General features: G+C 47.8%; 10 protein-coding genes across 10 annotated transcripts; 2 read left to right on the top strand and 8 right to left on the bottom strand.

Moving 5' to 3' along the window:
• Positions 1-1270: 1270 nt before the first annotated feature.
• On the bottom strand, positions 1271-3664 carry P175DRAFT_0533955 (peptidase family M20/M25/M40 protein; the record flags this gene model as incomplete). Its single annotated transcript, XM_040900096.1, has 1 exon — positions 1271-3664. The coding sequence occupies one exon, from the start codon at positions 3662-3664 to the stop codon at positions 1271-1273; it is 2394 nt and encodes a 797-aa protein (XP_040750907.1).
• A 1442-nt stretch (positions 3665-5106) lies between these two features.
• P175DRAFT_0503050 (4a-hydroxytetrahydrobiopterin dehydratase) lies at positions 5107-6004 on the bottom strand. Its single transcript, XM_040897538.1, has 3 exons — positions 5615-6004; positions 5433-5495; positions 5107-5346 (listed from the first exon to the last, which is right to left on the bottom strand). The coding sequence occupies exons 1-3, from the start codon at positions 5960-5962 to the stop codon at positions 5194-5196; spliced, it is 564 nt and encodes a 187-aa protein (XP_040750906.1). The 5' UTR covers positions 5963-6004; the 3' UTR covers positions 5107-5193.
• Positions 6005-7385: 1381 nt separating this feature from the next.
• Positions 7386-7619, bottom strand: P175DRAFT_0441270 (uncharacterized protein; the record flags this gene model as incomplete). The annotated part of the gene is made up of 1 exon (XM_040894067.1): positions 7386-7619. A coding segment is annotated over one exon (234 nt), but the record flags the coding sequence as incomplete, so codon positions are not given.
• Positions 7620-8890, bottom strand: P175DRAFT_0510759 (uncharacterized protein; the record flags this gene model as incomplete). The annotated part of the gene is made up of 5 exons (XM_040898539.1): positions 7620-7724; positions 7770-8188; positions 8243-8579; positions 8619-8805; positions 8868-8890. 5 exons carry the CDS (start codon positions 8888-8890, stop codon positions 7620-7622), a joined length of 1071 nt encoding a protein of 356 aa, XP_040750904.1.
• A 1346-nt stretch (positions 8891-10236) lies between these two features.
• P175DRAFT_0510758 (putative MFS multidrug transporter) lies at positions 10237-12215 on the bottom strand (the record flags this gene model as incomplete). Its single annotated transcript, XM_040898538.1, has 3 exons — positions 10237-10535; positions 10628-10672; positions 10742-12215. The coding sequence occupies 3 exons, from the start codon at positions 12213-12215 to the stop codon at positions 10237-10239; spliced, it is 1818 nt and encodes a 605-aa protein (XP_040750903.1).
• Positions 12216-14301: 2086 nt separating this feature from the next.
• P175DRAFT_0304995 (uncharacterized protein) lies at positions 14302-14927 on the top strand. Its single transcript, XM_040892822.1, has one exon. The coding sequence runs from the start codon at positions 14407-14409 to the stop codon at positions 14836-14838; it is 432 nt and encodes a 143-aa protein (XP_040750902.1). The 5' UTR covers positions 14302-14406; the 3' UTR covers positions 14839-14927.
• Positions 14539-16649, top strand: P175DRAFT_0503046 (uncharacterized protein). Its single transcript, XM_040897537.1, has 3 exons — positions 14539-15489; positions 15558-15957; positions 16044-16649. Exons 1-3 carry the CDS (start codon positions 15016-15018, stop codon positions 16196-16198), a joined length of 1029 nt encoding a protein of 342 aa, XP_040750901.1. The 5' UTR covers positions 14539-15015; the 3' UTR covers positions 16199-16649.
• Positions 16650-17469: 820 nt separating this feature from the next.
• On the bottom strand, positions 17470-20193 carry P175DRAFT_0503044 (carnitine O-acetyltransferase CAT2). Its single transcript, XM_040897536.1, has 4 exons — positions 20027-20193; positions 19912-19957; positions 18092-19754; positions 17470-18033 (listed from the first exon to the last, which is right to left on the bottom strand). Exons 1-4 carry the CDS (start codon positions 20117-20119, stop codon positions 17901-17903), a joined length of 1935 nt encoding a protein of 644 aa, XP_040750900.1. The 5' UTR covers positions 20120-20193; the 3' UTR covers positions 17470-17900.
• Positions 20194-21339: 1146 nt separating this feature from the next.
• P175DRAFT_0533944 (uncharacterized protein) lies at positions 21340-24467 on the bottom strand (the record flags this gene model as incomplete). Its single annotated transcript, XM_040900095.1, has 3 exons — positions 21340-22396; positions 22453-24163; positions 24395-24467. The coding sequence occupies 3 exons, from the start codon at positions 24465-24467 to the stop codon at positions 21340-21342; spliced, it is 2841 nt and encodes a 946-aa protein (XP_040750899.1).
• A 443-nt stretch (positions 24468-24910) lies between these two features.
• Positions 24911-25576, bottom strand: P175DRAFT_0533943 (uncharacterized protein; the record flags this gene model as incomplete). The annotated part of the gene is made up of 2 exons (XM_040900094.1): positions 24911-25035; positions 25099-25576. 2 exons carry the CDS (start codon positions 25574-25576, stop codon positions 24911-24913), a joined length of 603 nt encoding a protein of 200 aa, XP_040750898.1.
• Positions 25577-27815: the final 2239 nt, after the last annotated feature.

The raw sequence follows: 27815 nt of genomic DNA, 5'->3' as shown, positions 1-27815 counted from the left end.
CTTGTAAAAGGGTATCTATATTGTCTATGTAGAGGATCAAAATATATAAATAAGTATGGTTAACAGTGGTTGCTTACTTTAAAATACCTAGAATTCCCTATAAAATAGCGCACACTAGCACTTGGTAACAGGCAGATTCTAGCTATAATGATCTAGATCTGGTTCTCTTTTAGCCGCAGATTAACTAGTTAGTTATTAAATAGCTGCTGACATCGAGGTCTAGCCTCCATTACCTACGAGTCTACGAGTAGTTGGATTAGCTGGTGCAGCTCTAGTGGCGGAGCTAAAATGCCAAAAATGAACTGCTGGAGGCAATGGGCATTAAATTCTCTTGTAGGTAATCTCTTAAATTTCATAAATTTATAAAAGGATGTCTTACCATGGGAATATATAGAGTATACCTGTAGATAATACTTAAATAAACGGTATATATTATATACAAAGTGGTTTCCTTGATCTTTCATCCACTTACATCGATAGGTATATAGAGAGAGAAATTAGATAAAGGATGCCCTGAACATTCTCTCAATATAAAAAGGTAATAGAAAACTACTTACCATCCATAAAATCTGTAACATTATGTGGAGAAATGATCTGCCTGAAAATATCTTCCTAAAAGAGTGTTATGAATTACAACCAGGAATTCCGGAGTCTGAGGGGAACCAGCAAGATGATTCGGGAAAGTGAATGGGAAAAACAGGCTGTCGAAGACCAGAATAGGTCAAATAAAGTCTTGCACTATTGATGGCGGAGCTATTACAGGGCCTGAGAAAAGATAATTTCAATATCCCATTCTATATCCACCACTAGGATACCATATATTAAACCAAAGCCATACCTATAGTACAGAAAGTAATATTCAAAATATAAGACAGGAAGAAGAAAGAAAATCTTATATACAAAGACAAAAATGCCACAGCATGGGATATCATGGAGAGAATTAATCACAAGACCAAATGCACGCCCTGAGCCAACAGATAAGGAAAATTAGGATATCTGGTATCATATGATAGTACAGGGAGGAGAAAAAAAAAGAGAGAGAAAAAGAGGGATAGATGATAGAATGAACGCTAGATTGCTGAATAGATGATATGGTGCTAATGATTGAATTGGAAGACTGTTGTAGTCATGACAGAAAGGAAAAGATTTGACCTAGATAGTGCAATGACGGAGCTTATCCTTGGTGACAAAGGATGGATGGCAGCAAGGAGCATAGTTATAACGTTTCCATGAGTACGTAATTTTGGAGTAGGTGTGAAATAAGAATTTCCTATATTCCATGAATCATTTGATGAGAGGAAACGCTTCGTGTCGTCTTTGGAATATGGCCAGGAGGGGAATCAGGGGAGGATGTAGGCAAGGATTCATGGGAGCCTTCGATAGAGGATGTTGGTGCGGACTGTTTGGACCAGCCGGATTGCGCAGAAGCCTTGATAAATGTAGAAGGGATTTTTGGCAGGGGACAGTTCGGAGGAGGTGCAACTGGTGGCCCGATGGAGAGCCCGGACATGCTTTTACGTCGCGATATGATGATGGATGAGGGGCGACTGGTAGACTCAGGCTTGTAGTAAAGTAAGGAGCGAATTTGTTGATTGTGTTGGTCGGACGTGTTGTTTACCTCAGATGCGGGTTTAGGGAATTGCGAAATTAGGGAGTGTTCTGATGGTTGGACGCTGGCTAGGGTACTTGTAGGCAGTAAACCAGAGGCAGTAGCCAAGGCCGGCATACTATCTCCTGGAAAATGCGAATAGCGAAGATGCATACACTCTTGATCTTGGCCGACGTGTCCCAGCGAATCTTCGGAATTCGACCCACGAAGCTGCTGCTTGAGGAGGTCGCGCCTATTGGATGGTCGGCGGTGGTCGCGTGGATCTCTCTGTGAAATGCTGGGCATTTGTCGGCTAGGCGATTGGGGCGGCGATGAGAAAATAGATAGGGTATCCATTGAAGTGTCGTCCGGATGATCACCGTGAGCCGAAGAAGGCAAATGAGGAACCTGCGGGATGTCTTGACGTGCCGCGAAACGCTTGCTGAAGGATGGGACGCTGAAGTTAGGAGCTGGGGGGGAGGTGCTTCGGATGTAAGCGTCCGGTACGGTCGACTGGGCTCGGGGTATTTGAGCAATCTCGGAACTTGTCGTTTGTGGAAGAAACATTGACCGTCTCTTTTTCGGGCTCGAGAATGTGGGACTAGCAGGCCTTGTCACTGGAGACGCAGCCTCGGATATGACCTTGCCATCAGAGAGTGGAGGAGAGGCAAGCGTAGCATAAAAGCGTCCCGGATTTTCCGTGGTGGGAATTGACTCTGTTTGAGTAGTGGACACTGACCCAGCGCGGGATTCCGGTGTGGGCTGGATCACCATCGACCGGCGATGGAGAGAGACATAGGAGTTGCGACGGGATTGATCACCGACACTCGACTCTTTGTCGGATTGCTGCGGCTGGAGAAGCATAGTTGAAAAGCGGTTGGGATCCTTCTTTATCAGTTGTCGCATACTGGGCGTGCTTCGCAGTTGAGACTCCATTTCTTCGTCGAAGACCCCTTCAGACACATACTTATTGCCGCCGCGAGTCTCGATTTGTGCCCGAACAGCCAGCAGCCAGGCGCTCATTTCATCGGGATCATCGAACACTAGAAGAAAATTGCGTGCCAACCGCCGAGCGTGGGATCTGTGAAACCCAAGACGTGAAAAAATAGGCCTGGATGTTTCGATAGGATTTGTGCCATCCTCCTCAGCGGTTTGTGACACCTGTAGCACCCAATGTTTCCCCGGAATCGCGTCACTAGCGAATGCCACAGACTTAGGCCCCAGAAGAAGCATTTTCTCCGGTAATCGGTCATGTTTGCCCCTGCCTGAGTATTGTAGAATGTACCCAGATGTCGCAAGCAGGTAGACCTTCTGGGACCACTCGTTCTTGTCAATATTTTCGGATAACGTTCGCAAATACTTCTTTCTTTCCTTCTCCAGCTTTCTCCTTCGTGCTGTAAGATCCTCCGAAGGTTCACCATTCGCTGAGTGAGTGAGATGTAGATCAAGATCCTCAAGGCTGCTTCCTTTTGCTTTGAATGTAGCGTGAAGGCGTACAATGGAATCCGCAGATAAAGCTGGAGCTTCAAGGGTGGTGTGCTTGATTGCTTGTGGATAGGCTTGGAAAAGCGGCGGGGGTTTCCACCCTACATCGCTGGCCAGCTGCTGGCGGTCGTGGGGTTTTGGTCGTCGATTGGAAGGCGTCCTAGATCGATCCGAGTCTATTGGCGAGGAAGTAACGAGAGTAGGGACGGTTGTTGCGGTCTGAGGTGTAGCACAAGCAGTTGGCGATAATGGAGCGGTTGTCTCACTCGGAGCTTGTGCATCTTTCATGAGATTCTGCACCTCATCGATGCCGGAGAGCTTCGAGTCAGTGGGCTTTCGAAGAGCCTTTTCACGGCTGAATATGTAGCGGAGGCTAGACTTGGACGATTGCCGTTTGACATTTGCCGGTTGCAAAGGCACTCGTTCTTCTTGAACATCCTCGTAGTCTGACGGTCGTACACGCAGCGGCCGAGAGGATGCGACAGTAGGCAATTGCGAGGTTGGACGACTGAAATTTGTTTGTAAATGAGCCAATCGTTGGCCTCTACGCTCGCTAACAGACAATTGAGGGGTTTTGGTGTCGAGGGACATGGTTCGTCTTTTGCGGTCCAATTGATCGGGAGGGGGAGAATTGTTTCGAAAAGCGAGTGATATTGAGACTAATAATGTATTAAAAGGATTCTTTCATTCCACATATGGCATCAGTTGCGTGATGTATGGTTGTAGGACAACAAAAAGAGTGACTAGGAAGAGCGGGTGGAATGAATGATTCATTTGTGAGTGATAACTAATTGAAGAGTCGTCGTAGCGCAGGGCTTGTAATGTAATATGTGGGGGTTATCCTTGGCTGAGCGTATCAAATAAGAATGGTGTTTCGCATATAAAAGAAAAGACAGACAGACAAGGGGAGCAGCATGAGGTTGCTTCCTTCGAACCAAGCTTTGCTGGAGCAAGAATTGCACTGGAAGCTATTTGGGTGAGGGAAAGTGCACAGTGCAAGAAACTGATTATGCTCTTCAGCTAAGGATCAAGGAATGTCCTGCTTATGCCCCGAACTTTGACAAGTTTGTAGTCATTATCATTGTTGGCCGAAGCCGCGAGGAAAGTAGGAGAGGGGAGGAAGTGAGCGCGGACGTGAGAATAGAATTGTGGATGGGAGAGAGAGGGTGTGTGTGACGAAAAGGCATTTACGCGAGGAAGGAAAATCGTAATGAAAAAACCACTTTGGATGACCAAAAATAAATCGACTGACCTGTTCTTTGTGCTGAAATTCAGCCGAACTGCCAATCCCGGCCGGTGTTGACTAGAATAGACACTAATCGTTTAGGCGTGTTTGCCAGCCGATCTGAAACGATCCCTACAGAGCGAACCCCTGAGAGCTCATGGGTGAAGAATGGGATCTGGATCTGAAAGCCACCGTTATTTCAGGCTAAGAGAGTTCAAACAGACTCGAATTGCTGCAGATGGAGACTCGCATCCATCGAGAGACTCTTCATTGTTGTTGTTGTTGTTGTTGCTGCTGCTGCTGGTCTGGTTCTAGTACTAGTCGCGGAACCCCTGAATCAGCTTTTCCGATCTCCACTTTAGACAACGGTTTCCGTTAAGAGAGAATTTTAGTCTGCGTTAGTCGGTGATGAGAAGCAGAATCACTTCGAGGTTAGCCAATGAGACCATCGCAGGTGAGGCTACGGGTGGTCTGGCTCGTTCCCATTCTTGAATAGTCTTGGAAAGGGGAGTCAGCATCAGCCCCCAAACAGTTCATAACTTCGTATAATGAAAATACTTACCTATAGCGTCAATTACCATCAGTTTTACCTTCAGATTAATTTTAAGGCCAGAACCCGAAGCTTTGGACGGGAACCCACCGCATCAATGAGTCCGCGCTACTCCGTAGAGGAAGCATAGTATGGTGGTGGGTGATTCTCGGGAGGAAATTGAACGTGGGGATGAGTCAGCACCACGGTCTCGTGCTCGAAGATCAAATCAAGTACTCCGTAGCATAGATGCAGACCATGATGCGGGTAACTAAAGTAGCAAGAACAAACCTTGAAAGCCTCGACAAATAATTCCTATAACCGTACATCGCACCTTATTTACAGAATAGAGCATAGGGAAATACCCTACGATCCTGGCCCACATTTCTTTCCCTGGCCCTCCTCCACCGCACCCATCAATTGGGCAGCCTGCTCGCAGTACTCCGCCATCGAGATGTCCTTGTCTGTCAGTCCTCGGGGATGGTGTGTCGTCCAATGAACATCCACAGATCCAATCCTCTTATTTTACCACCTATGAGTCAGTCTACTGTCCCTCGCGGACCCATGTACCTTGGATCTAAAGTAAGTGGAAATAAGATACGCACAACTGTCATAGTAGCATGGTGCTTTTTTGTGGCACTCTGCGACGCAATAACATTCACAAAACTCTATTGATTGTCCGAGACAAACTCTATATCAGCCTGCACCAAATAGAAAGAAAAATAACCCACGGAAAGGTAAGTTCTCGGGGAATCCGGGAAAGGGGGGGAAGCCGAAGCCACCCTACCACTGCTTTAAAATATGAGCGGAAATAAAAGGTCTTCTTGATGCCAATGCTCTCTTCGTCTAAGCTCCACCCTTGGCCTTGCAGGGCATTTAGCAGGGGAAGTGCCTGCTGGGGGTCGACTCCCGTGGCAAACTGAGGCTCGGAAGCCATAGTCGAAGTAGCGCGGAAAGTGGCCTGATGCGGGAACTGAGCTCGGAGATGGTGGGTGCAGGAAGCACGCGTATGGTCGTTTCGAGATGCGAGGAGCACTGGACGTGGATGATGCAGAGAGTAATGACGGCCACACTTAAGAGGCAGGCGAGAGAACACCCCTTGACGGCGCGGGAGGGCTCTGCATGCGGGGTTCATGGTGTCTTCTCAAAGTATTCTTCATACAGAGCTTCTTCCAACCAGAGCTGGAAATTTGCTGGAAATCCGAGTGCTGACGTGATGCATCCGAAGATCTCTCTCGGCGCGGATCAACTATGATACGGGGTCACGTGACCACACATGATACCCCTGAATAGAGGTAGAGTAGCGAGGTACGGAGTCTCAGATAGTTATCCAATCAACAACTCACTTCAACAAATATCTCTGAGTCACGTGACGCTGAGTACATTGCTCCGTAGTCTATCCAATCAACGGATCACTTGCAACTTGGCGCAACACCGTTTCCCACGACGAGGTTTGGAAAAAGCTTCTCAGTTGCCAACATTATTTAGGCTACGGTGATCGGAAGTGTATGCATGGCCTGGTTTTGGGAGGAGGTCTCTTAGCGTTGTTTGGCCTTCTTCTTAGCTGCAGCTCCACTTGACTTCTCACTAAAAAATAGCGCCGAATGGATAACGTATTAGGCCGCGGCGGGCAGCGTCTAAGTTTTCATGACGACACAACACAGTAGTCTACTGGATATGTAGGAAGCATAGACGACCGGGGTTGTTCGTTACTTGATTATTTTGCCTTACTGTCCTAGCTCTGACTTCTTGCTTCCGACCTTCCGTCGACATTGCGAACCCTAATGCCAAATCACACTAAATTGTATTAAGAAAGGAATGGAAGTGTTAATTTCCCGGTTTTTTACTAATACAGATACTTACAAAACCAAGTTACATACCGCATGCTCATGTGTGTATGGGGGTTACGTGTTATGTGTATTCCTGGAACCTTCCAGAGAAATGCAAACAATTCAAACAACTCCACCAGCTGTCATCTCTCCGCCCTTGCAGCCCTGGTGGCAATCCTAGCGCTTACTGGGAGGGTTCATCGAAACCCAGACAACATTCCCCATAGTCTTCGCGAACAACTTTATGCTGAGGAGAATTAGCAACTTGAAAGACGGGAAAAATGCTCGGGCAGCTCTACATGTGGATCAACATGTCATCTGGTTCGCAACTACCGCCGCTGCTGAATGTACGAACCCAGCTCCCAAGCAAACTGATCCAATTGGTATTCCTGGACTTCTTGATATAGCCGTCAAGGAATATGCTACTTGGCATCAGTCACGGGTGAGCAGGGAGAGCTTCAGGGAAAATATCCAGAAAGCTCGTGATGTGGCCCTTGAAAATTGTTTCAACCTTAAAGCAATCTACGAAGATCAAGATCCGAAATTCTTTTTTGTCAACACGGCGTGAAAGCAGGAGCCTCCCGGCGTTTGTTGTCGACATTGCCCATTGGGTGACGCGAAATAGAGATGCGAATGTAAGTGAAGGGCAATCGTAATCTGTCTAGGCTTTATTATGCCGGCATGGTTATTGTTATTCTAGAATTGATGTCAGGTTTGATTCGCAATCTTTCATTTCCCTTTCATCACAGAATTGACAGTGCTCCAGCTCTCTTCAAGAGCCGGTTCTCTCCATCCTTTCATCCATTCGGAGTGCAATACCTGCTGTACTGTCGCTCTTTCGTTCGGCCGGAAGACTAGCATCGATCGAAGCATCGTCTCGAAAGCCCTCCTCTCTTTCTCTGTCACGGTCTCTAGGCCTGCCCTAGCCCGAGGCTCCTGTATGCAGTAGCTAAACCTCTTGTCCTAGGTCCTGCGCATGCTGTCGTGACCCCTAGACACATCTGGTTTCAAATCCAACTCGCCCTCCTCGTTGAACCATTCCAGCCTTCTACTCCACTTTTTCCACCACTCAGGAGGTAATATGCCAATGGCTTCAACTTGCTCCGCGGTGACGCGGTCTGCAGTAGGGTAAAAAGCCTCAAACAAAGGCCGTAGGCCAAAAATCTCCCAGATAGTACAGGCAAGTGTCCAAATGTCAGAGGCAAAGGAGAGAGGCTCGTCAGAGAACCTGGCTTCAGGTGGCTGGAGGAGAGGAAGGGTCTTTGAGGAGAACCTGAGGGTTTCATGTGGATTAAAAGATTCTCCAAAGTCGGTAAGGATGATCCTCTCCTCTCCTAAAGCAATATCATCGCTGCGAGCACCAAACCAAGCGGGAACGTACACATTTGCGGGTACGCCATTCGACAATGGCTTGCCATCAACACGGATAACAGCCTCTGACTCCGGCTCTCCGAATCTCTCGTATAACTCTGACGTAGGAAAATGATCGATCACTTTAGGAAACTGGACTAAAATATTGCCTAGATGAAGATCTTGAAGCAGTCAGCTAAGCAATTTAGCTGCAATCATTTATACGTATCACATACCCCCGTGTACAATATGTTCACCGTGAAGAAATGCGACTCCGCGGATGAGTTGGGCAATAATCGACTGCGCGACCTTAGGCCGAAAAAGACCGAAAGTCGAAGCCTCTTTTGCATCAAATAGGCTCATTCGTGCCGGCAGAGTAACGATACACCTATGCTTCCCATTGGGACCGACAGCCCAGAATTGTTCGATGAGGGGTGGAATAGTTTCGCTTCCTGGTCTAGCTGGTGATTTTGCAAGAGAACATAGAAGACTAGCCTCAGGCGCATAGATACTGGCATCAGCGGTAATGACCTTCACCGCTACGTATCTAGCCACCTGTAGGTCACGGGCTAGCTATATAGTCGAGTATCCTCCGTACCCAAGTTCGTCAACCAGTTGATATCGGCCCTCATCAAGGTCGTCCCCGATACTCAAAGGATGATATCCACCGGGCCTGTATCCGTCGAGGTCTTCGACGTATTCAATAAGCCTGTACTGTGTCTTGCCGGGTCTTATACTCGATGATCGAGATTCGCTGGTCCCATCTCTATCCCCACGCATCTTATCTGCATTGAGGCGGCTGAAAGTGGACGTCGATGATGTCTTTCGGACATGCAACTGAATTGATACAGAACTGCATACCGGCTCAAGGGATCGCCGGACATTGACGCGACTACGTGCGAACATTTGCACAGGCAGCGCCCAGCTCAAAGACCAGCCCGCACCACCACCAAAAGTGAACATGGCCTGCTGCGTCGATGACTAATATTTGCGCCTAAGGTGTCGAGATTTTGCAGTTGAACCTAGCAGATAATTAAAGACATTAAGGTTTAGCTCCTACTGTACTCCGTACTTTGCTAGCAGTACCAGGTACCTAGAGGCTAGCACATTCCCTCTATTCTTAGATCTGATGACGCAGTCTGTGATCTTGGTGGCATGCTTGATTGGGCACAACCAGATATACGACCGTCGCAGCGTGGATGGTCGCAGATTAGACCGGATCCTGATAATGGCGCGCTTGCTACAGCCAGCAGCTCCTGCCATCTGCGAGGTAGTTAGTTGATCGCTGCTAGTTTGGGAGCCATGGTTCGTTGCACCGCCAGTGGAAGTGCCAGCCAAGAAATTTGGGTGAGGCTTGGGAAAGTAGGTGGCAGCTAACAGGTAATAAACACATTCCCCGCTATTATAATAATCCGGTAATTTACGGTACACCGCCAAAACCATTAAGGCTGACATGGCTTCTTCAAAAAGTAGTTTAGTGTTTCTTAGCATTAGGGCATGAAAAACAATAAAAACAGTATAACTATTAAACTATGAACTTCACCTCCTAACTAACTTCCAGGCCACTTATTATATTAAAACCCTAGCTTGCTTGCTTACTTTCACCTATAATTGCATTGTCATAATCTCCACCATTACAAGGATGGATTACAGATTAACTGGAGCAAAGCCTATAGTATAGTTTTCATTTTTAGTTCCCCTGCTACAACCTTTACTACCACACCATGATCATACAATCAGCTGCTTGTTCTGAAGCTGGGAGCAATAGCAAATGAATCATTAAATCACAGAAACACAATTGGGACACAAGTAGAAGAAAGGCATGAATTTACAATTCACTGGTAGAATAAGGCCATGTCAGCATGACTACACACACAGTCCACCAACATAACCTCGGTTGGAGCGGGGAAAGCACAGGAGCAAGCAATAAAAATCGCAGAAGAAAAAAAGCAAAAGAAGAAAAGAAAAAACAGATAGAGAAAAAAAAAGGAATAAAGAAAATTCGCTAGAGCCCGCTCTCAAAGAACAAGAGCCTTCCCAGCTACAGGATCCTACCTTCTCTTGGGTCGACTAGGGGAGCTAAACCACACAAACAGGCGGCAACGACAGGTCGATGCAACCGGCTTGTATTAGGTGATACTTGGGCGCCAACTTTCAGTATTCGTTGCAATTGCATTATCATTATCATCACATTTGTTGGCCCAGGGCCAATCACGCATACCGTCGTATTTCATGCTGAAAAACTGTTTCTGGGTGAGGTAGCGCGCGAGGTGGGACGAGACGCAACAAAGCTACCCTGGCGGCTTTCAAGGGCTTGACGAATACGCAAGTTTTGCTGTGATCGTGCGAAAGAATTCGCTCTCGAAGAGGTGGGAATGCGAGAAAGTCTGCCACTGTGGAGCGCACCATGGCTCTGCAGCTCAACCCTTGCATCGGACAATTGCTGGGCGAAGGGTGAACGTTTGCGGAGTGTTGGACCGTACCAGTAGATGGCATACACCGCAACTACCAGAATAAAGGAGATGCAAACTTCCGTAGTGTTAGTCTTCTTGTAGTCGATCGCCAACCATGCACCTGTAAAAAAAAGAAGAAGAAGAAGAAGAAGAAGAAGAAGAACTTACAGAGAATAGTGGATGCATATTCCAAGTGGTATTTGCCTCCGATATCTATATAAAAGAGTTTTGATTAGACATTGCCAAGATATGCATGTACAATACTGCAAGGAGTTCACTTACTCTGGAAAAAAGGTGTCGCGGGGATTGTCAGAACACCAGCGAGGAAGTCTCGAGACCATCCATTTCCACCCGTGGCCGAGGCCGAGTACGGCCCATATGCACAGATCATGTAATCGATGGTAGCCATGTAAATGCTATAATTTGCGATCCCGACAATGGCGGAGAAAACCATGGTGCCAATCCAGTGTACAGGAGGGCCGAGACTGGTCCATGCAAAGCCAATCAAACCAATTGGTAGGCAAGGAGCGGTATAGAGCAGCCACCAGAGACGTGACTCGTACTGGGTGTGCTCATCATCGGGTTTCATTCGTCTCTCGTGCATGTTGCGTTTAATGACGGGGACGAAAGAAACCCAGGCGATAACATATCCCACAAGAATTGGGATGAACGACAAACCAAGAGCCACAGTGCTAAAATTCCATTGGTCGTAGACCAGGCCAAAGGACTGGATGAACATGAAAATAAGTGCATCGCTGAAGCCGCTCAACAAGGACAGTGTAAGGACAATGGGTTCGGTGAGGAACATTCTGAACGGGCGAACCCAAGTGACCAGGACCTCTCGCATAGAGAAGCGGTCCCTAAAGGGAACGAGTTCGTTAGGTCCGTAGATATTAGGCTTTTCGCCGCTGTCTCTCATCTTTTTTGCGATACGATCCATCATGATTGTCGTTCTAGTCTCTGGGACAAGGAGCAAGTGTGCGATTTGAACAAAACCTCCGAAGATGAGTTGAATCCAAATGTTCCAGCGCCAGGGTAAGTATGCTTCGACGAACCCGCCAACGACAGGGCCAATAACCGAGCCGCCAACGGAGGAGAAGACAACACAGGCCACAGCATATTGCTGCTCATCTGCTTCCCATAGATCTGCAATCATACCCAAAGTAACTGAGCCGCCAGCCGAGGAAAGACCACCCAGAGCGCGTCCTACCATGATAGACGCAAAGTTCGGGGCGAGTGCCACTGGAAGCTGCCATATATTTACCAAGAACAAGCTCAGCTGCAGAATTGGCTTGCGGCCAATCTCTTCGCTCCATGGGGCCCACAACTCGCAGCCAAAGGCGTACAACACCAGGAAGATCATGGCACCGCAGCGTGCGGCCTGCATGCTCACACCAAATTCCTCAGAAATACCAGTCAGTGCATTGGAATAGAGGGAGGTGTTGAAATTCATAGAGGTCTGGACGAGGAAGATGACACTGATGATCATCCATTTTTTCCAGCTTGGAAAAGCATAGCCGAGCTGATCGTAACAATCGTCTTCCGTCAACTCGATCTTCTCGCTTGGGGTGTTCTCGAGCTGGTGAAGAGTGGTACCAGCCCTCGGGTCATGAGCAAACTGAGACCTTGAGGTCTCGTTTGCTGCCTTTTCCTTTTCCACCTCAAGGATAGCATCGGTGTTGGAAGAGGAAGAAGCCTCAGACTCATGAAGTCTGTCATCACTTCGAATATCTTTCTCAGATATTGGCGACGCCATATTGGTTAATCAACCACTGGATATTTTTAGTCAGTATTAGCTCATATTCTGGAAGAGGGTACAGAGAGTGAACAAAAGAAAGGCATGAAAAGAGGGGAACTCTGTAATACCAACCGCAATAAAACGCAGGAATAGACAGTTTGCAATAGCAGAAAGACAGAAGGTAAGAGGGAGTGAGAGAGAGACAAGAGGGTTGTTGTAACCCAATGTTCGCAGGTGATGGAGGGGTACAGGCAACTATGAGTTAACACTTACAATGACTGAAGATGAAGAAGATATGCAGATCAATGTAGAAAAGACTGAACGATCGATCGGGAAAGGATGAGACGATGAAAACAAGGATGGATGGAGTGCTAGATGAAAACAAAGGGGGGGGGGGGGAAGAGGGAGAGAAATGATGGGATGGGGAAGGAAGAAGTGAGAGAAGAAGAAAGAAAAGAGAGGAAGAGCAGGAAGATTAAAAGCGACAGAGAGCCAGGGGCCCAAAGAGGAAAACCAGCAGCAAAAACTCCCGTCATCATCGTTACCAGTGGAAGCAGGAATGCCCAAAAGGGAAAGAAAGTATGGGGAACGCCATCAATGCGCCGAATACTACCTTTGGATTTCTTGCGCTTCAGAGTACCACCGTATTCGTACTAGGTAGTTGCCAACCTTAACACTTCATGGACTCTTTGTGCTTCTTGAAATGAAACTCCAGAGCCAAGGTCAATACAGCCAAACTAAGCTCCAGGACCCAGGCCCACGTCGATGAACATCTCGTGCTTCTCACGACTTTTACAGGGCATCTAGATACATACATTCCTCGCAGAATCACTTTCCTTCTCCCGAGCACTGTAGGAGACCCATCGATGTACAAGAGGCTTGACGGACATGGTTGGTCCATGGATGCAGTCGGATATCAAATCACGACCGGCATTTTGCTACGGGGGCGGAACGACAGAGGAAGGGCAGAGGTCCGATTTCGTCCAAGTTCCCGTTAAGATGTCTTTCCTATCGCCTGATATGTGGAGGAAAGACCCCACCAGAGGCAATGCTTGAAAGTCGGGTTCTCAACGCTGGCCGTTCTGGGCCGAAAACTTCAGGAATGTCCGGATCGGGAAAGACAGCCATGGGACAAAGGGTAAAGAGTCCCACCCATCCACTCCATAAAAAATAAGAATCATAAAAGGATAAGAATAATATGGGTTACTACTGCACCCGAATCATCCTTGGGTATCTATCCAGGCTGTCAATCATGCTGGGGGGTGTTAAGTTGTACGACGTAAGGGAGAGAGGTCGGGATGCCTAGTACCCTAGTATTCTTGCGTCGCCGGTTCCCGAGAGGCGGTTGGACTCTTCACTAACAAAGGATTCAAGGCTGAGGACCCGATCAACCTGGATTTCTTGGGATTGATGGCGACCAAGTTGCTCGTTTTGTCTATATTTTGACCGATCCCCGTGGAGAGAGGATCGGAATGCGATGATCGCATTCCATCATCTCCAATACTGGACCCAGTTTCAATATCCATATTTATTGTCATTGGTCTTGATATGATTCTTATTAATTCCAATTCCTGGTCTGCTCGGGGAAGCCGTGCATGGCATGACGTCAAGCGTGTTTCTTTCTTTTTCTTCCTTGATATTACCCCAAACAACTTTTCGTTTCTTTCTTGACATCCGGAAGTTTCTTCCTTAGTTTGAGTATTAAAAGATTGCTTACTCTTTTTGAGCAGTCATACAGAGTAGTGGTGCGTCATTATTGTTCAACTCACGGACCTTGTTTGTCCTCTTTTCCGTAGGACATTTTGCCCGGTCCCCGATGGGGTTGTGGGGGTTTCTCCATAACAACGAGCGTGGAGCGTGGAGTTCGATGTTAATTTCCCCTCCTCGAGGAATCGAATTACGTGCCCCCAGTGGGGGTGCCTTTCACTCCTATCATCTGCAAGACCTACCTAGGTACTTCCCGTGGAAAGAGCTCAACCCAGAAATCCATACAGCTTAAAAGGAGGGGAACAAAACTGTTACATCTTCGTGAACATATTTTTTCTCCTGGATATCATGTGCTCAGACAAGAGAGATACAACCTCAAAAGTATAGAATTGATAGTTCGTGGAAGGGTAACACTGTAGGATTTGACTATGGAATAAGCACCAGTTACGCCCTGGACTAAGATGTGCATCCGAACGGCCAGTCAGCCACCAAAAAAGCCAAGATGCACCATGCCATGGATAAGCAGTGTGAATCCTCTCTAGGCGTCAGGGAGAAGAATCCAGTCCAGATGCAGCAGATACTGGGTGATTTCTTCGCCATTATCCCCCTCGCGTTACTCACGTTTTTTTTTTTTTTTTTTTCCCACGGGGTCACTGACACATGTTTCGTAGAATATTCGATCGCATCTGGTCTCGAAGGTCTCGGCCCTGGCCTCAACATTCCAAAAGGGGGCGAAACAAGGAGCAAAAGAGCGATCGTGGACTCACGTGCGAGGCATCCAGGCGGTCATCCCTGTTTCTGCCTGATCGACGTTTCCATCTCCCGGCTGTTTCCGGGTCTTGGCGACGACGCTAGTCTTTTCTGGGAAAGAATGTCCGACAGCGTCTGGGTTCGACTGACCGCCTTCCTGTTTCTACAGCTCCCCTCATTCTGATGGATTATTTTGGGAATCAACATCAAATCGAGTCTTTATCATCGCCGCCACGATTAGTTAACTATCATCTAGTTGTTCATCCATCTCCATCGCCATTAACTATCCGTTCTCAGCGCATTGTAGTCATCTGATCTTCGAGGGCTAGTTTCATCTTCGGCCTTTCCTGATCCTTCAACCATGTCTCCCGACCTCAATTCGCTTCCCCCGTCTCGTTCTGCCTCCACCTCCCCACGCCAACCACGGAACCTCCCCACTCTATCAGACGCCCTGTCATCACACCCGACTTCATCTACAGGCGTTCCTCCTACCACCACTGCCAACATGAATAGCAACAGTCACAGCAATACTATTACGGGGGATCTACCTCGTCGTCCTTACGTTCCAATGCCCGGGCCAGAACGTCGCCGCTCCGCGAATTTGGGCATGATAACCGGCAGCAACAGCTACAATGAAAATGGCGCCGGCGATGTATCCCTGACCTCTGACCATCGGTCATCTCATCGATCATCTCTAAGCCATGGACTTCGTACCTCGAGCCCGTCCAGTCTTGGAGGTAGCCCCATCATTGCCACGGGTGATCCGCATCATCAGCGCGCTCCTTCTCTCGGGGAGCTCCACCAGGAGCTAGAGCAGGAGCAAGAGGCACAAGTGGTAATAGCTGCTCCCCACCAAATATGTAAATACTGACCACGCCATACTGATCTTCACAATCTTGATAGAATCGACTTCTACACACGATTCGGAGCCAGCAAACGCAGCTCGAGCATCTCCAGCAGCAACAGCAACAACAACAGCCGCAGTCTGCAGTGGAAGATGCAACTCCTCCTTCCGAACTGTCTACTGCTACTCCCCCTGCTGCACCTCTTCCTGCTGCGGGTAACCGGGCCTCAGCTCAATTTGCCTCATCACTGCCCAGCCGCCGTGCAAGCCAAACACGTTCACCCAACCTCCGACCGATACCCGACCCGTCTCGTGGGTTGGACACATTGGAGTGGATTCCAGGCTCTGGGGAAAACACAATGCGGCGGAGCAGCAGAGATGAGAGCGGATTCCATTCAGCTGAAGCAGCGATGCTCGCACGGGAGAATCAGATGCTTCGACAGCGTATTCGTGAATTAGGTGCGTGATTTTCTGTCTTTTGTGTCTTCCTTTCTTTGAACATAGCCCAAAATCGAGTTTTAGTTCTTCACTAATGCTGAGAACAGAACGACAAGTTCACGAATTAACCACCAGGAGTGCTTCCCAAGGACAGCGCGCAATTCCCAGCACCTCTTCCCAAGCGCCCGAAAATAATATCGCCACTGAGCCCGAAGCAACAACCGGTGAGAGATCCATCGGTGAGCCGTCGGACAAGACATGATTGGCTCTCAGGCGCCCCATACGAAGGCTATTTGAACCGTCCAACTTGATTTAACTTTTGTGTTTCCCGTCGACAGCTGATCGACATTCCTCGCAAACTTATCATGAGTAAGTATCTAACACCTGTGAAAGAAACCGGGCGTAATGGAAAGTAAGTCAACACATGGCGGTTCCACTTAACATAAGCTGTCTACTACTGTAAAGGATCGCCATGTCAGCTCCAAGGCACACCACCAGTCTGGCGAAACTGCAGTCAGCTTGGGCTATAGAAAGCGGCGTGGCTCTATCTGAGTGCCGATCACCAGATCGTGATTCGAATATGATTGTACTATATTGATAATCTTGTTTCTCACGGAGGACCTTTGGTAATGCGGAGAGGAGTTTATTCCGTCGCCTACCTAATCTAATACATTCTAGCTACTCTCTAACAGCACGAAAACTATGAAGCTAGGCAGTAAGTCCATTTTCCATTCCCGGAGTAGAACCGCCCACCACCACATCTATTCACGTAATATAAACTCCCGTTACGGAGTAATGCTCTGAGCTATTTAATATCGTACCATACCGGAGTATACTCTTGCATCGTCCAGCCGCGGATCACGCCCCGGCTCCCAGGTCATAAGACACATGCAAACACGTCTACCACGCGGAGCAAGCATTTCAACCCTTACCGGAGCCAGGAGCGAAGGAGCAAGGGTGAGACAACAACTAACTACCTATCTAGGTAGGTAACTGACAGCATTCGCTATTTAGGTACATCCTCAAGAGAACTCCCATTTCCATCGTATCCTCTCACCCAAATCCCAGTCCTCCACTTTCCTGTCTTCATCGTCGTCGTCGTTATACTTCTCGTCCTGCTTCCTTGGTGTCCTACGTAGCAGTCTTCTTTCTTCGCGCGCGTATTCATTCCCTTCCCGGTCTTGATGTGCCCGTTTTCTAACCAAAAACACATAGATTCTTCTGCTGTTCTCCTCGACTATCTGCTACCTACAGGGGAATCTATATATGAATCCCGCGGCCTAGAGAGAGCATCGCAAGCAGTGCGTTGAATGCAACGAATACAGTCCCTCGAAAGGCTTAGTAGGGTTGTTGTACCCAACACTACACTCTGACAAACGTAGTATCTATTCAGTCCACGTATACTAGTAGTTATCATTATCATCACTGAAGGCTGAGTAAAGTAGTGCATACCCTGTATAACATGAAAAGTAGTTAATGTATAAAGCTTACTTATCACTACTACTTTGTGACCAGGTAGTTTTTTGCTGGCGGAAAGCAAGCGTACCTGATAATAATAGAGTAGAAGATAAAAAAAGAAGAGAGGGCCTTCTACCTAGGTAGCTGGACTCGCTCACTATGTGTCGACCAGGAAGTGATGTGTTTTCGGCCTAAATACATGGCATGGCTACGATGCTCTAGTTTGATAGGACTTCTAGGCAGATACGTAGGATGGTTCAAAGCATGACCTGAATATAAAATACACTCAAAAAGGGAGAGAGAGAGAGAGAAAAAAAAAAAAGAAAAGAAAAGAAAAGAGAGAGAGAGAGAGAAAAGGCTGAGTATAACTGAACCAAAGCAGAATGTAAAAAAGTTCAAATCTATGGTATTGTGGTCTACCTGGGTAATATCTACTGCCGCACACTCAAGTCTCAAGTCTGTCTCTCTCTCTCTCTCCGTAAATAAAATAAATAAAAGTCAGTGTTTTACAGCTTAGCCTTCTCGGCTTCAGCAACCAGATCAGGCATCAGGGCATCGCGCAGATCTGTGGCGGCTTCGTTGAGGTAATAACTCATGCGCTCAGCGCCGATACGCTTGCAAACGATGTTGAAGTTCAGACTGCGTTTGTTAGTATTTGGATGAACTATGCTTGAATAAAGGATGGAGGGGGAGGCACCTGTTCTCGTTGATCATGTAGGCAATGCCGAATCCGTCATCGATAACTTGGCTCCATCCGTAGCCGTTAAAGAACTCGGAGCTCAGCTGGCTGGTGGAGAGGTACCAGGAACCGCTGTAGACGAAAGCAGGGTCAGTGAAGACAGCAGGGAGAGTTTCACCCTCACGCACAAGCTTCTTCAGACCGAAAAGGTGGCGATCAACACCGTGACCATCGCTAGCCTCGGCAGTATACTTGCTGTGAGCAGCCAGGGCGGTGCGGAAGAGGCGCACTACTTCCTCGCGCGGAACAGAGGGGTCGCTGATCGCGTTGCAGAAGGCGACACTGTCGTCGGAGACAGTGCGGATGGTCTCTGTGCGGCCCTCCTGGAACTTGCGAGTGGAGGCGGATTCGTAGGTGGGGCGGTTCTTGCCGTACATCTTGAAGTAGGCGAGTTGGATGATCATCTGCACGTAGGCATCGGGACTGCACTTGAACTTCTTGATCAGGCCCTTGCCATAGCCCTGGTAAGCCTGGACGCGCAGCTCGTGAGCGGCCATCTGCTGGCGGTGCTCCTTCGCGGCGGCGTCGATAGCCTCGAGGATTTCCTCGTTCAGCCGGAAGGGGATGGGGCGGGGCTCCGGCAGATCAGAGCGCACGGGCTTGTCAGAGAGGTCAATCTTGTTGTTGAAGATGAGGTTGTTGAGGTGGTCGTTCAGACGGTGAGTGGGACTGCCGTCCATCATGCTGTGCTCACCCATGAAACCAGCTGTGCCGTTTTCATTGATGATAAACTGCAGAGGCTTGTCGAACCAACGGTTGTGGCCGTCACCGTGCCAGTACTGGTGGGCCCGCTCCTCCAGGGTCACGGGGCTGGCGTCATCAAGACACACAACAAAGCCACTAGACTCGATGTCAATCAACGCCTGCGCGTTGGCTGGGTCCGCCGCAAGGAGTTTCTTGCGGGTAGCAGACCAGTGATCACGGTTGGCCACAGTCAGCACACCGACGGGGGGGGCCTTCTGGGCGATCTGGTAGATGCGTTCAAACTGCTTCTCGAGCTCGGAGACGTTGAGCGGACGGTCACCGACGGCCAGAGGCACCTTGAAGAATTGGTTCTTGCGCACAACCACGATGTGCTCGTTGTCCTTAGCAGGGTACTTCTGGGGATAATCCGCGATGTCATCCGGGATACGGCAGCAGTTGAACATAAACTCGTACGAGCTCATGGCAATAGGCTGCTTGCGCATGTATTCCGGTTCAAGGGAGCCATCATCAACCTGGCGCTTGAACTCGAGCGCCGCGGCGGTGACGGAGGCCGCACGCTTGGCAGGGTTGCGGCGGGCGCGGTCATCACGGTATGAGTAAAAGTATGAAACATAGGGAATAACGGGGTCACGGTAGCCCAGGTAAGCGGCGTGGTTCCACCATTCTGCGAGCCAGTTCTTATGCTTGGGGTCTGCAGCGCGAGCCAGGAGTCGCTCCTGTAATGTGTGACCCACTCCACCAGGGCGAATAAATTCCTCAACGACCTTCTTGGTGTTCTCATATTCTGCATCTGACACAACCGCATGGACGGACTTCAGGTACCGACGACTGGTCTCTTCCAGCGACGGCACTGGTAGGCGGGGTAGGGAGTCTTCGAATCGCAGCATCTTGCCCTTAGAAAGATCTTCTTTATATCCTACGAGGATATTTAATATAATGCCACTAGAAAAGGAAAGAAAAGAGGGAAAAGAAAGCAGAAAATCAAAGGCAAAACGCGACAAGAAGAGCAGGGGTTCCACATGATTCCAGGGCAGAATTTCGGGAAGAACATGTGATAAATGATATCCACTCACCCTCAGGGACAGAAGAAGCCTTGCGCCGCGGGGCCATTGTAGGAGCCTGTAAATGGTCAATTGTTCTGCTCCTTGTCATACATTGATTAGCAATAAAGACAGAAAATTGGCATACCACAGCGGATTTGGCGAGGAGAGAATTTGTAGGGGAGAGGCGGGGGCGAGCAAGAGTGCAAGAGAAGCGGCTCCGGGCAGCAACTGTGAACATCACTCTCAGCTGTAACGAGGGGTAACGGGAGGGAGAAGTAAGAAGAATAAGAAGAAAAGGAAGAGAGATTAGAGGAGGGGAAGGAAGGATAAGAAGGAAAAGTAGGGGGAAGGATGAGAAAGAAAAGGACTTGAGTTGATTGTAAAAGAAGAGGAGGAAGAGGAAGAGTAAAAAAGAGCCTCGGTTCAAATGTTGGGTATGTGGTATCTTACCGTTATATTACCCTTGATCCGGAGCGTTCATGCGGGTAAACACCGGTAATACCGATACTCCATCATAGCAAAGTTACCGTCCTGCATTTTCCCCAGAAACTGTTCTGTCACCCTGCCTCGGTCCGGTCTGGGGATTTCTACTATGGGCTCCCAGAGAAAATACCTCCGATGTATGGACCGGTTTCTGCAATTTATCTGACTAGCATCCGATCGGGATTCTACTTCCATTCAACCAGATTGAGCCTAGTCGTCCTCTTAAGTCTGGAAATGTAGAATACTCGGAATGCGGGGAGAGCTATCAATTCTATTGGTACCAAAGCCGTATCGAAATGTACCAACTTACGACCTGTATGGAGGACAAAACGAGCCACCTTGGGATTCCACATCACCACCAGGCTATAATTAAAGGTTCTCGTAAAAAGAGAGGAGAATAAATAATAAGAGAATAGAATTAATATTTTGATTTGTCTCTCCCTTCATCCGTCCCGTTGATCCGATTAGCACCAGCGAATTAACTGCATCTCGCATCTCCGGAACATGCGCGACTTTCAACCAGGGAATCACAGTGTTCAACTGTTAAACCTGGAGACTAACGACGACAGACTACTTAAGCTACCTAGTTAGAAGAAATAAATACACCACAAGCTGCTAGAAAATAAGGAGAAGAATTATTATTATCATCATCATCATCATCATCATCATCATCATCATCATCATCATCATCATCATCATCGCCGTTGTTGTTGTTAACAGGCTGTGCTCCACACCTTGCTGGTGCACAAATCATGAACACACCCAGAATAATAATACCTAATAATAATACCTAATAATAATAGTTAATGATAATAATAATAACAATAACAATCATATTAATCCAAAGAAAAGAAAACAAAACTCCCCAGTAAAGAAAATCACCCTCACTCACTTTACAAACATTTCCAAGTAAATATGAGAAATTAAGGTTAAAAAAAACTTATTATCCAAAAAATTATCCATCTCCAACCCTGGTCACGACACTGTCTGTACAGGCGCCGAGGCGGGCTGTTCTTGACCGTCTATTACCTTGGTCTTGCGTCGGGGAACCTGCACGATGCCACTGCGGAGGTGCTCCAGTTTGATCACCCCCGGTCCCGTGCTGATCCGCCCGGTATGCATCAAATTGCGCAGCCGTTTCCGTCGGGCTTCCCCGTTACGCTCTTCCCCGCGACCGACTCCTTCATCTACCCACTCAGTCCGAAGTACTTTGAAGCTCATGCCGTCATGCGACCCTTCCCAGGGTCGAGACTTCAGGCCAAACAGTACGCTCGAGTCATACCGTTCCAACCGGGGAAGAATAAGAACAGTAATGTGCAGGTCCTTATCGGAAGGAGGCGACGGGGGGATCCGGGGGCGTTCTCCGTCCTCGAGACCCATCTCCTGAGAAGTCTTGGGAGCATGTTGGAAGGTGTCTTTAATTTCCAAGTCCAACATGTCAACATCCACATCATCACCCCAAGCGCCGCGAATGAACCCCGAGTGGATGGCAGCTGCGACTGGATCAGAGTCATCTGTATAAATGCCAGTGCCCCACAGAGCACGTCGTGCGCAGATTTCTTCGCGGTGGCTGGTATCGATACGGAATCGTGGCACACGGATGGTGAATGTGCAATTTTCCTTGCCTTCAAATCGCGGCAGTGGGAGCGGCGTAGTGGTGTATCCGAATCTCGCACTCTCTAAGGTCGCCTTGGTAGTGGGCACCCCAATTCGTGGAGCGTACAAGGTCGATCCAAGATGATGACGAGGATGGTTGGCGACGCTAGACAAGACTGGTTCGATAGTTACAACGGTTCGCGGTTCACGCACTAGGGCAAGAGAAGCAGCACTCCCTACCGGTCGAGGAGCGTGATGATGGTGATGGTGATGGTGATGATGGTGGTGGTGATGAGGAGGAGGAGGAGCAGGCGCAGTATCTGCAGGCATTTCCTCAGTTGTTGCGGGTCGATGGAGCATATTGAAAGATGATAGTGGACGGCGAGATCCGCCAACAGAAGCGGGTTCCTCTTCTGGTTTATGGTGGTGATGATGACTTTGAGAATAAATAATTAGTATAGGGCAAGACAGAAATGGAGGGAAGGGGCATACTGATGGTGGTGGTGAAGATGGCGGCTTCGTCGACCACCACGCGTAGAGGATCCTACCCGTAGATCTACACCACTCTCACTCTCTGCGCGGGTTTCTTCTTCGCGTGACCTCTTCGGCCGCTTACCAGTTGCTGATGTTGGTCGCGCAATCTTAGATTCATCCGTCGCGGCCTCACTGTTGGTGGACCGAGGGGCAACGCTGTCCCGTTTGAACGGGCTTGCAGCCATAGGGGTTGAAGGGACACTGGCTGTACTAGTAGCAGTAACACCTCCGACGCCACTCCCGATCCCGGCGAAGACACGACCTAGTTCACTCTGGATCCCAGATTCGCCGCCTGGGCCAAGAATCTGAGCCTGCGCGCCTTGCACAGCTTGAGGGAGTGGTGATGCGCGTCCACCGCGTTTTGCATCTAGGCCAACCCCAAGAAGGTTGCGATGGTGTAAAAGTTCATCGCTCCCCTTGCGACGTGGATCCTCTGATGAAGTGGGAGCCAGTGACGATGGACCACCGCTAGAAGAAGTTGAGGAGTAAATGCGGGGGTCGCTCTGGCGTTTGTCCAGGTACGGTGGCTGTTCATGAGGCGAAGAGGTTCGTTGGTTTTGCTGCGTTTGGACCGAAAGGGGAGTCTGTCGAGTGCCTCCTGGCTGTGATCCTAGTGATTTCGTGTAGTTTTGAATGGCACCAAAACCAAAGCCCGAGGTATTTGATTCCGGTGCTGAGAAGCGTTTGGACTCGGGTGATGCGGGTTGCGAACGACCTAAATCCCAAGCAGATGAAGCGCTTTGTTGTCGAGTCGCAGTTGCGTCCCGGTCTCCGTAATGTGAGCCATACCTAGACGGTGGGGGAACCACCTTGGGCTCTGGCTGATGTGACATACCTCGCTCCCTTTCCCGACGACCTGGATCCTCCGAGTGGCGGTCGCCATACAAGCCTCCAAACCGAGTGTGCTGGGAGTCATGACCCAGGTATGAAGATTGGCGCTGATGGCCACCCGCAAACGAGCTCTCGCCAGATGTGACAGCCGGGCGTGAGAGTGGGCTGTAGCCTGCGGGCCGGGGGGGAGGTTCAAGGTGCTGCGGTTGGCTATTGGGACGTGGAACTGGGCCACTGAAGCTCAATCGACGGGACTCGTTACTGGTGTATGCGGGTTCTGCGGCAGAGACCTGGGGCGACGGTTGTGCCGAGCTGGAATTGCTCGTATACTGCGAGGCAGTAGAGAGCCGGGACAACCCTCCATACTTCGACTGTTCTGCCACCGAAGTCGTCGGCACGCCTCCCGAACTCGAACGATAGGGTCGGCCAGGCTGGGTCTTCGAAAACGACTTTTCGGGGGTCTGGGATCGACGAAAGAGCGGGTATTCGAGCGGTGAGGGCCTGGCGGGAGCAGTGGGCGGAGACATCACGCCCGGGGCTGGCGGCGGAGGGGGCGCGCTACTGAACGGACTGGAGGAGACGGGAAGACGCGAGAAAATGGACGAGGGGCCTACATCCCGGGCGGGTCGGTCAGCGTCCGAGCCTAGCATGGACGATATCGACATGCTGCTCCCTGGACGATGATGAGCCGCGGTGTTGGGAGGCTCACGCGACAAGAAAGGAGTGGAGAGAGAGGATGGATTTCCCGATTGACCTCGCGACGGGTAATGTTGCGGTGGGGACGGGGGAGGCATCCGACGAGTACCCAACGGGGGGGCAGAGGACTGATCTTGTTGACCTAGAAAAGGAAGGGCGCGGGTGCAAGAGTCAGTAAATAGAATTTCATATATTAAGCCAAATTGCGGTAATAAAAGGTGGAGCCGAGCAGGGGAAAAAAGTGACGTGAAGTAAAGAGGTGCGGTGGCCAGTCCTGGAGTTGAGCTCCCGGCTAATGTACCTTCTCCTGGCGCAGAGGAGAACCAGGAGATGGCAATACGAGATCAGGGAGAGTGAAGCGCCTGACACTCACCAGGATAGGCAGGACTGCCACCACTGCCCCAGGACCTGCGGCGACTGTGGTCATGCGACGAGGGAGGGTTCATGTCGCATGGGTAAGAGAGAAAGCAAAACGCGGTCAGTCGGATAGGAGCGCGATGGGAGGGCACGAGTAAAGGGAGCAGTAGGGGATAAAGGGATGAAAGGAATACGAGGGGCGATAGATGGAAGGAAGGAAGAAAAAAAGACGGACGGAGATGAAAGTTTGGCTTTGGAAAGGGGGTGAGGGAGGGGGAAATGAGAAGGGAGAGAGGAAGCGACGGAGAGGGTATTGGTAGAGAAACAACCAGAACTGATGATGGACAGATTAACGCTTCGACAAGCGCAACGGCGGCAGCGACTGAACTGCGCGGCTGGGGCAGGAACCCGTGACTGGCCCGTGACTGGAGGATCCAAGAGCTCTAGTCCTCCTTGGGAAAGGATGCCCTGACACAATACACTAGTATTATTACAGACTAGCGCTCCCGAGAGTGCCTCAGGCGGCAGTCGATCAGGAGTCAGACGGAGCAGCCGCTGATTGGCCGGAGGAGCCGGGGCCCAAAGTTTGGGTACGTCGAAATTCAGGTGGCAGCACGGGACCAGAAACAGTTGTACTGGGTAATTCGGCGGCCCAAACTGGCAAACTGGCAAACTGGCAAACGAAGAAAATTAAGAAAATTAAGAAAATTAATAACCTACCAGCTGGATACAAAGCTTTGTTGAAGTGATTATGATTCACTTTATGATTTCCTTTCTGGCTTCCCCCACTCTGACGAGCTTGTTTCCGTGAACCGTGGTTTGCTTGTGAGACGTGATACCCGTTGTCTTCTCTCCGGAGTGACGCATACGTATTACCATCGGGGTACAGGGTGGAATCAGGGGTATTCTGTAGTGCTTGATAATGATAGGTTCCCTGGGAAGGTGCTGATTGAGGCATTTCGGGTTCACTTCGCTGAAACGGATCGTGATACGCTCGTGGCGATGAGGCAGATACCGGCCCGGAGATATGATACGAGGAGGAGGATGGCGGCAACAGTCCGGGTGGCTGAGGAAGAGGAGCAGCAGAAGCGACAGCAACGGCGGGAGAGGGGGCCACGCGAGAGTCGAGAGATGAGCGAGTGGGTAATATATGCGGAGGAGGATACGTTAAGGGAATCGGATAGTTGTGATAATTCATCATGATTACTCTGAAGTAGATGCCAGCATTGAGAATATTAGTCTGTCAGGAGGAAAGGAAAAGACGACCGAAGAAATGGAAGAAGAAAAGGGCGGTGGAAATTAGCGCTGAAGATTCTGTTTTGCGGTAATTTCAAAGTTAGAGCTAGAGAGAATAGCAGAGACGATGGGGATAGAGATGGGGAAAGAGAAGGAGAGATACAGCAGAGGGAAAAGATCATGAAGAGCAGGAAGTAAGGGAATAAACCGGTGAGCCATGATCGAATAAAAAATCCCCAGGAGCAAGTGCAGGACAAGAATCAAAAATATCCATGCGACAGAGTTGGAGACCACCAGAGCAAAAACTGCAGATAGAGCCAATGAAAAGTATCACCAACAGCTAGTTGGTTGATTAGACGACAACTAGTAGAATCCACGATGCTTTAGTTGTCGAGGGATTCTCATACTACTCCGTAGAGCTTCTGGGCCGTCGTGGCAGCGGGGAAAACCGTAGATCCACCGCATTTTAGTTCAAGTGGGATGATAATAATAATACCAATAACTAATCCCAGGTATAGGGCATCGTTGGGCTCCTCTTTGAATATTCTTAATATTATTGTAGATAGTATTACAGGGAGTATTAACAGTGTAGTATCCTGTACGCCCTGCAGCCAGCGACGTGTCATGCTTAGTGTTTGTTAGGTGCAGGAATCTTGCATCACTTGCAGTATACATATAGGGGAGGATGAAGGATGATTGATTATTCTTACTATTTATTTATTTATACCTTTGATGCCATTTAACAAGATTCTGCCTACTCTAGGATATAACCAAACCCTCTAACTAAGTCTATAGGATCGTGTATAGCATGATCCTGTAAGGGGCAACCAGTTGATCTAACTAAGTAGCGCCTAAATACATGAAGGGATTGTTGAAGAAGTACGGAGTAATAGGGCTGTTTCCAGGCAAGGTATAGTAGTATGGGTGTGGGTCACATGTGGTTACACAGCCCTAAGGCTAAGCTCTTTATCTACCCAGGTGACAGGTTAAGTAATAGTAATTAGGAGCCTATTTTATAATAATACCCCTTTTTTAATTTTTACTATCTAATAAAAGGAAATATCCTATATATTAAGAAAGTTTTTATTTATTTTATATTATTCTTTATAAATTAGATACTTATTATAATTTAAAAGTTATTTTTTATAGCTTAGATAAAGATATTTTAATCTTTAGAAAAGAATTCTTTCTGTCATGGCGGGCAGGCTGGTAGTAGGTGTAGCTAATGACAGGATATATATTCAGGCTATCTGCATATAGGTCCAATAGGTAGGGGTCAGGTCAGGATAAGGACATAGCTTAAAGAGCTATAATAGGATTAGGAGTAGCATGGCTTAAATATAGGAATAGAGGTAGATAATTAGGGTAGAATCTAACTAGATTAGTATATAGCTATATTATAATAGTATTCTTTCTTTTAGATTAAGCTCTAGTAAAGTATTCTTAAGATCTAGGCTTTCTAAAGTAATAATAATAAAAAATAATAATATATTTAATAATATTCTTTAAATAGCTAGTAAGAATTTTAATAATAATAAAGTATTTAATTTATTTAATAATATATTTTAAATATAAGTAACTATTTTAATTATAATAATTTGTCACAGCGACCACGTGACACGCAACCACATGCTGAACCACATGCCAAGTAACCAAGGGTAATCAGGAGAGTAGTAATAATTAAGTTACCTATATTATACTAGTAACTTAACTAAATAATATAAATAATAATATAATAATCTCTAAAATATTAAGAAATAAGTATTTTATCTTATTACTTCTAATATTTTTTTATTATTTTTATACTTTATATAGCTTTACTTTCTTTATTAATCCTACTTATACCTAAGTACCTTACTAGTAAGATACTTATAATTTAAAGTACTTTTTAAATTAAATAAAATAATATAATAAATATAAAAAAGATTACTTATTTCTTTTTTTAAAAAGTAATAAATCTAAATTTTATAAAATTTATAATTATAGTTCTAGAAATTATTATTAAGAAAGATTTAATAATATTAGTAATTTTTTAGTATTAATTTATTAAATTAATAAAAAATAATAAATTATAATATATAATCTAATATATAGTATAAGTTATATAAATAGATAAGAAGAAAATACTTAAACTTAAGTTTTTTAAAATATAAAATTTAAAAGAATTTAGTATCTTTTTAAAAAATTTTTAAAATTATTTT

This window comes from Aspergillus ochraceoroseus (assembly GCF_002846915.1).
Source record: "Aspergillus ochraceoroseus IBT 24754 chromosome Unknown P175scaffold_6, whole genome shotgun sequence".
NCBI classification, from domain to species: domain Eukaryota; kingdom Fungi; phylum Ascomycota; class Eurotiomycetes; order Eurotiales; family Aspergillaceae; genus Aspergillus; species Aspergillus ochraceoroseus.
Note: the sequence above shows the minus strand (reverse complement) of the source record. Positions and strands in the feature narration are given on the sequence as shown.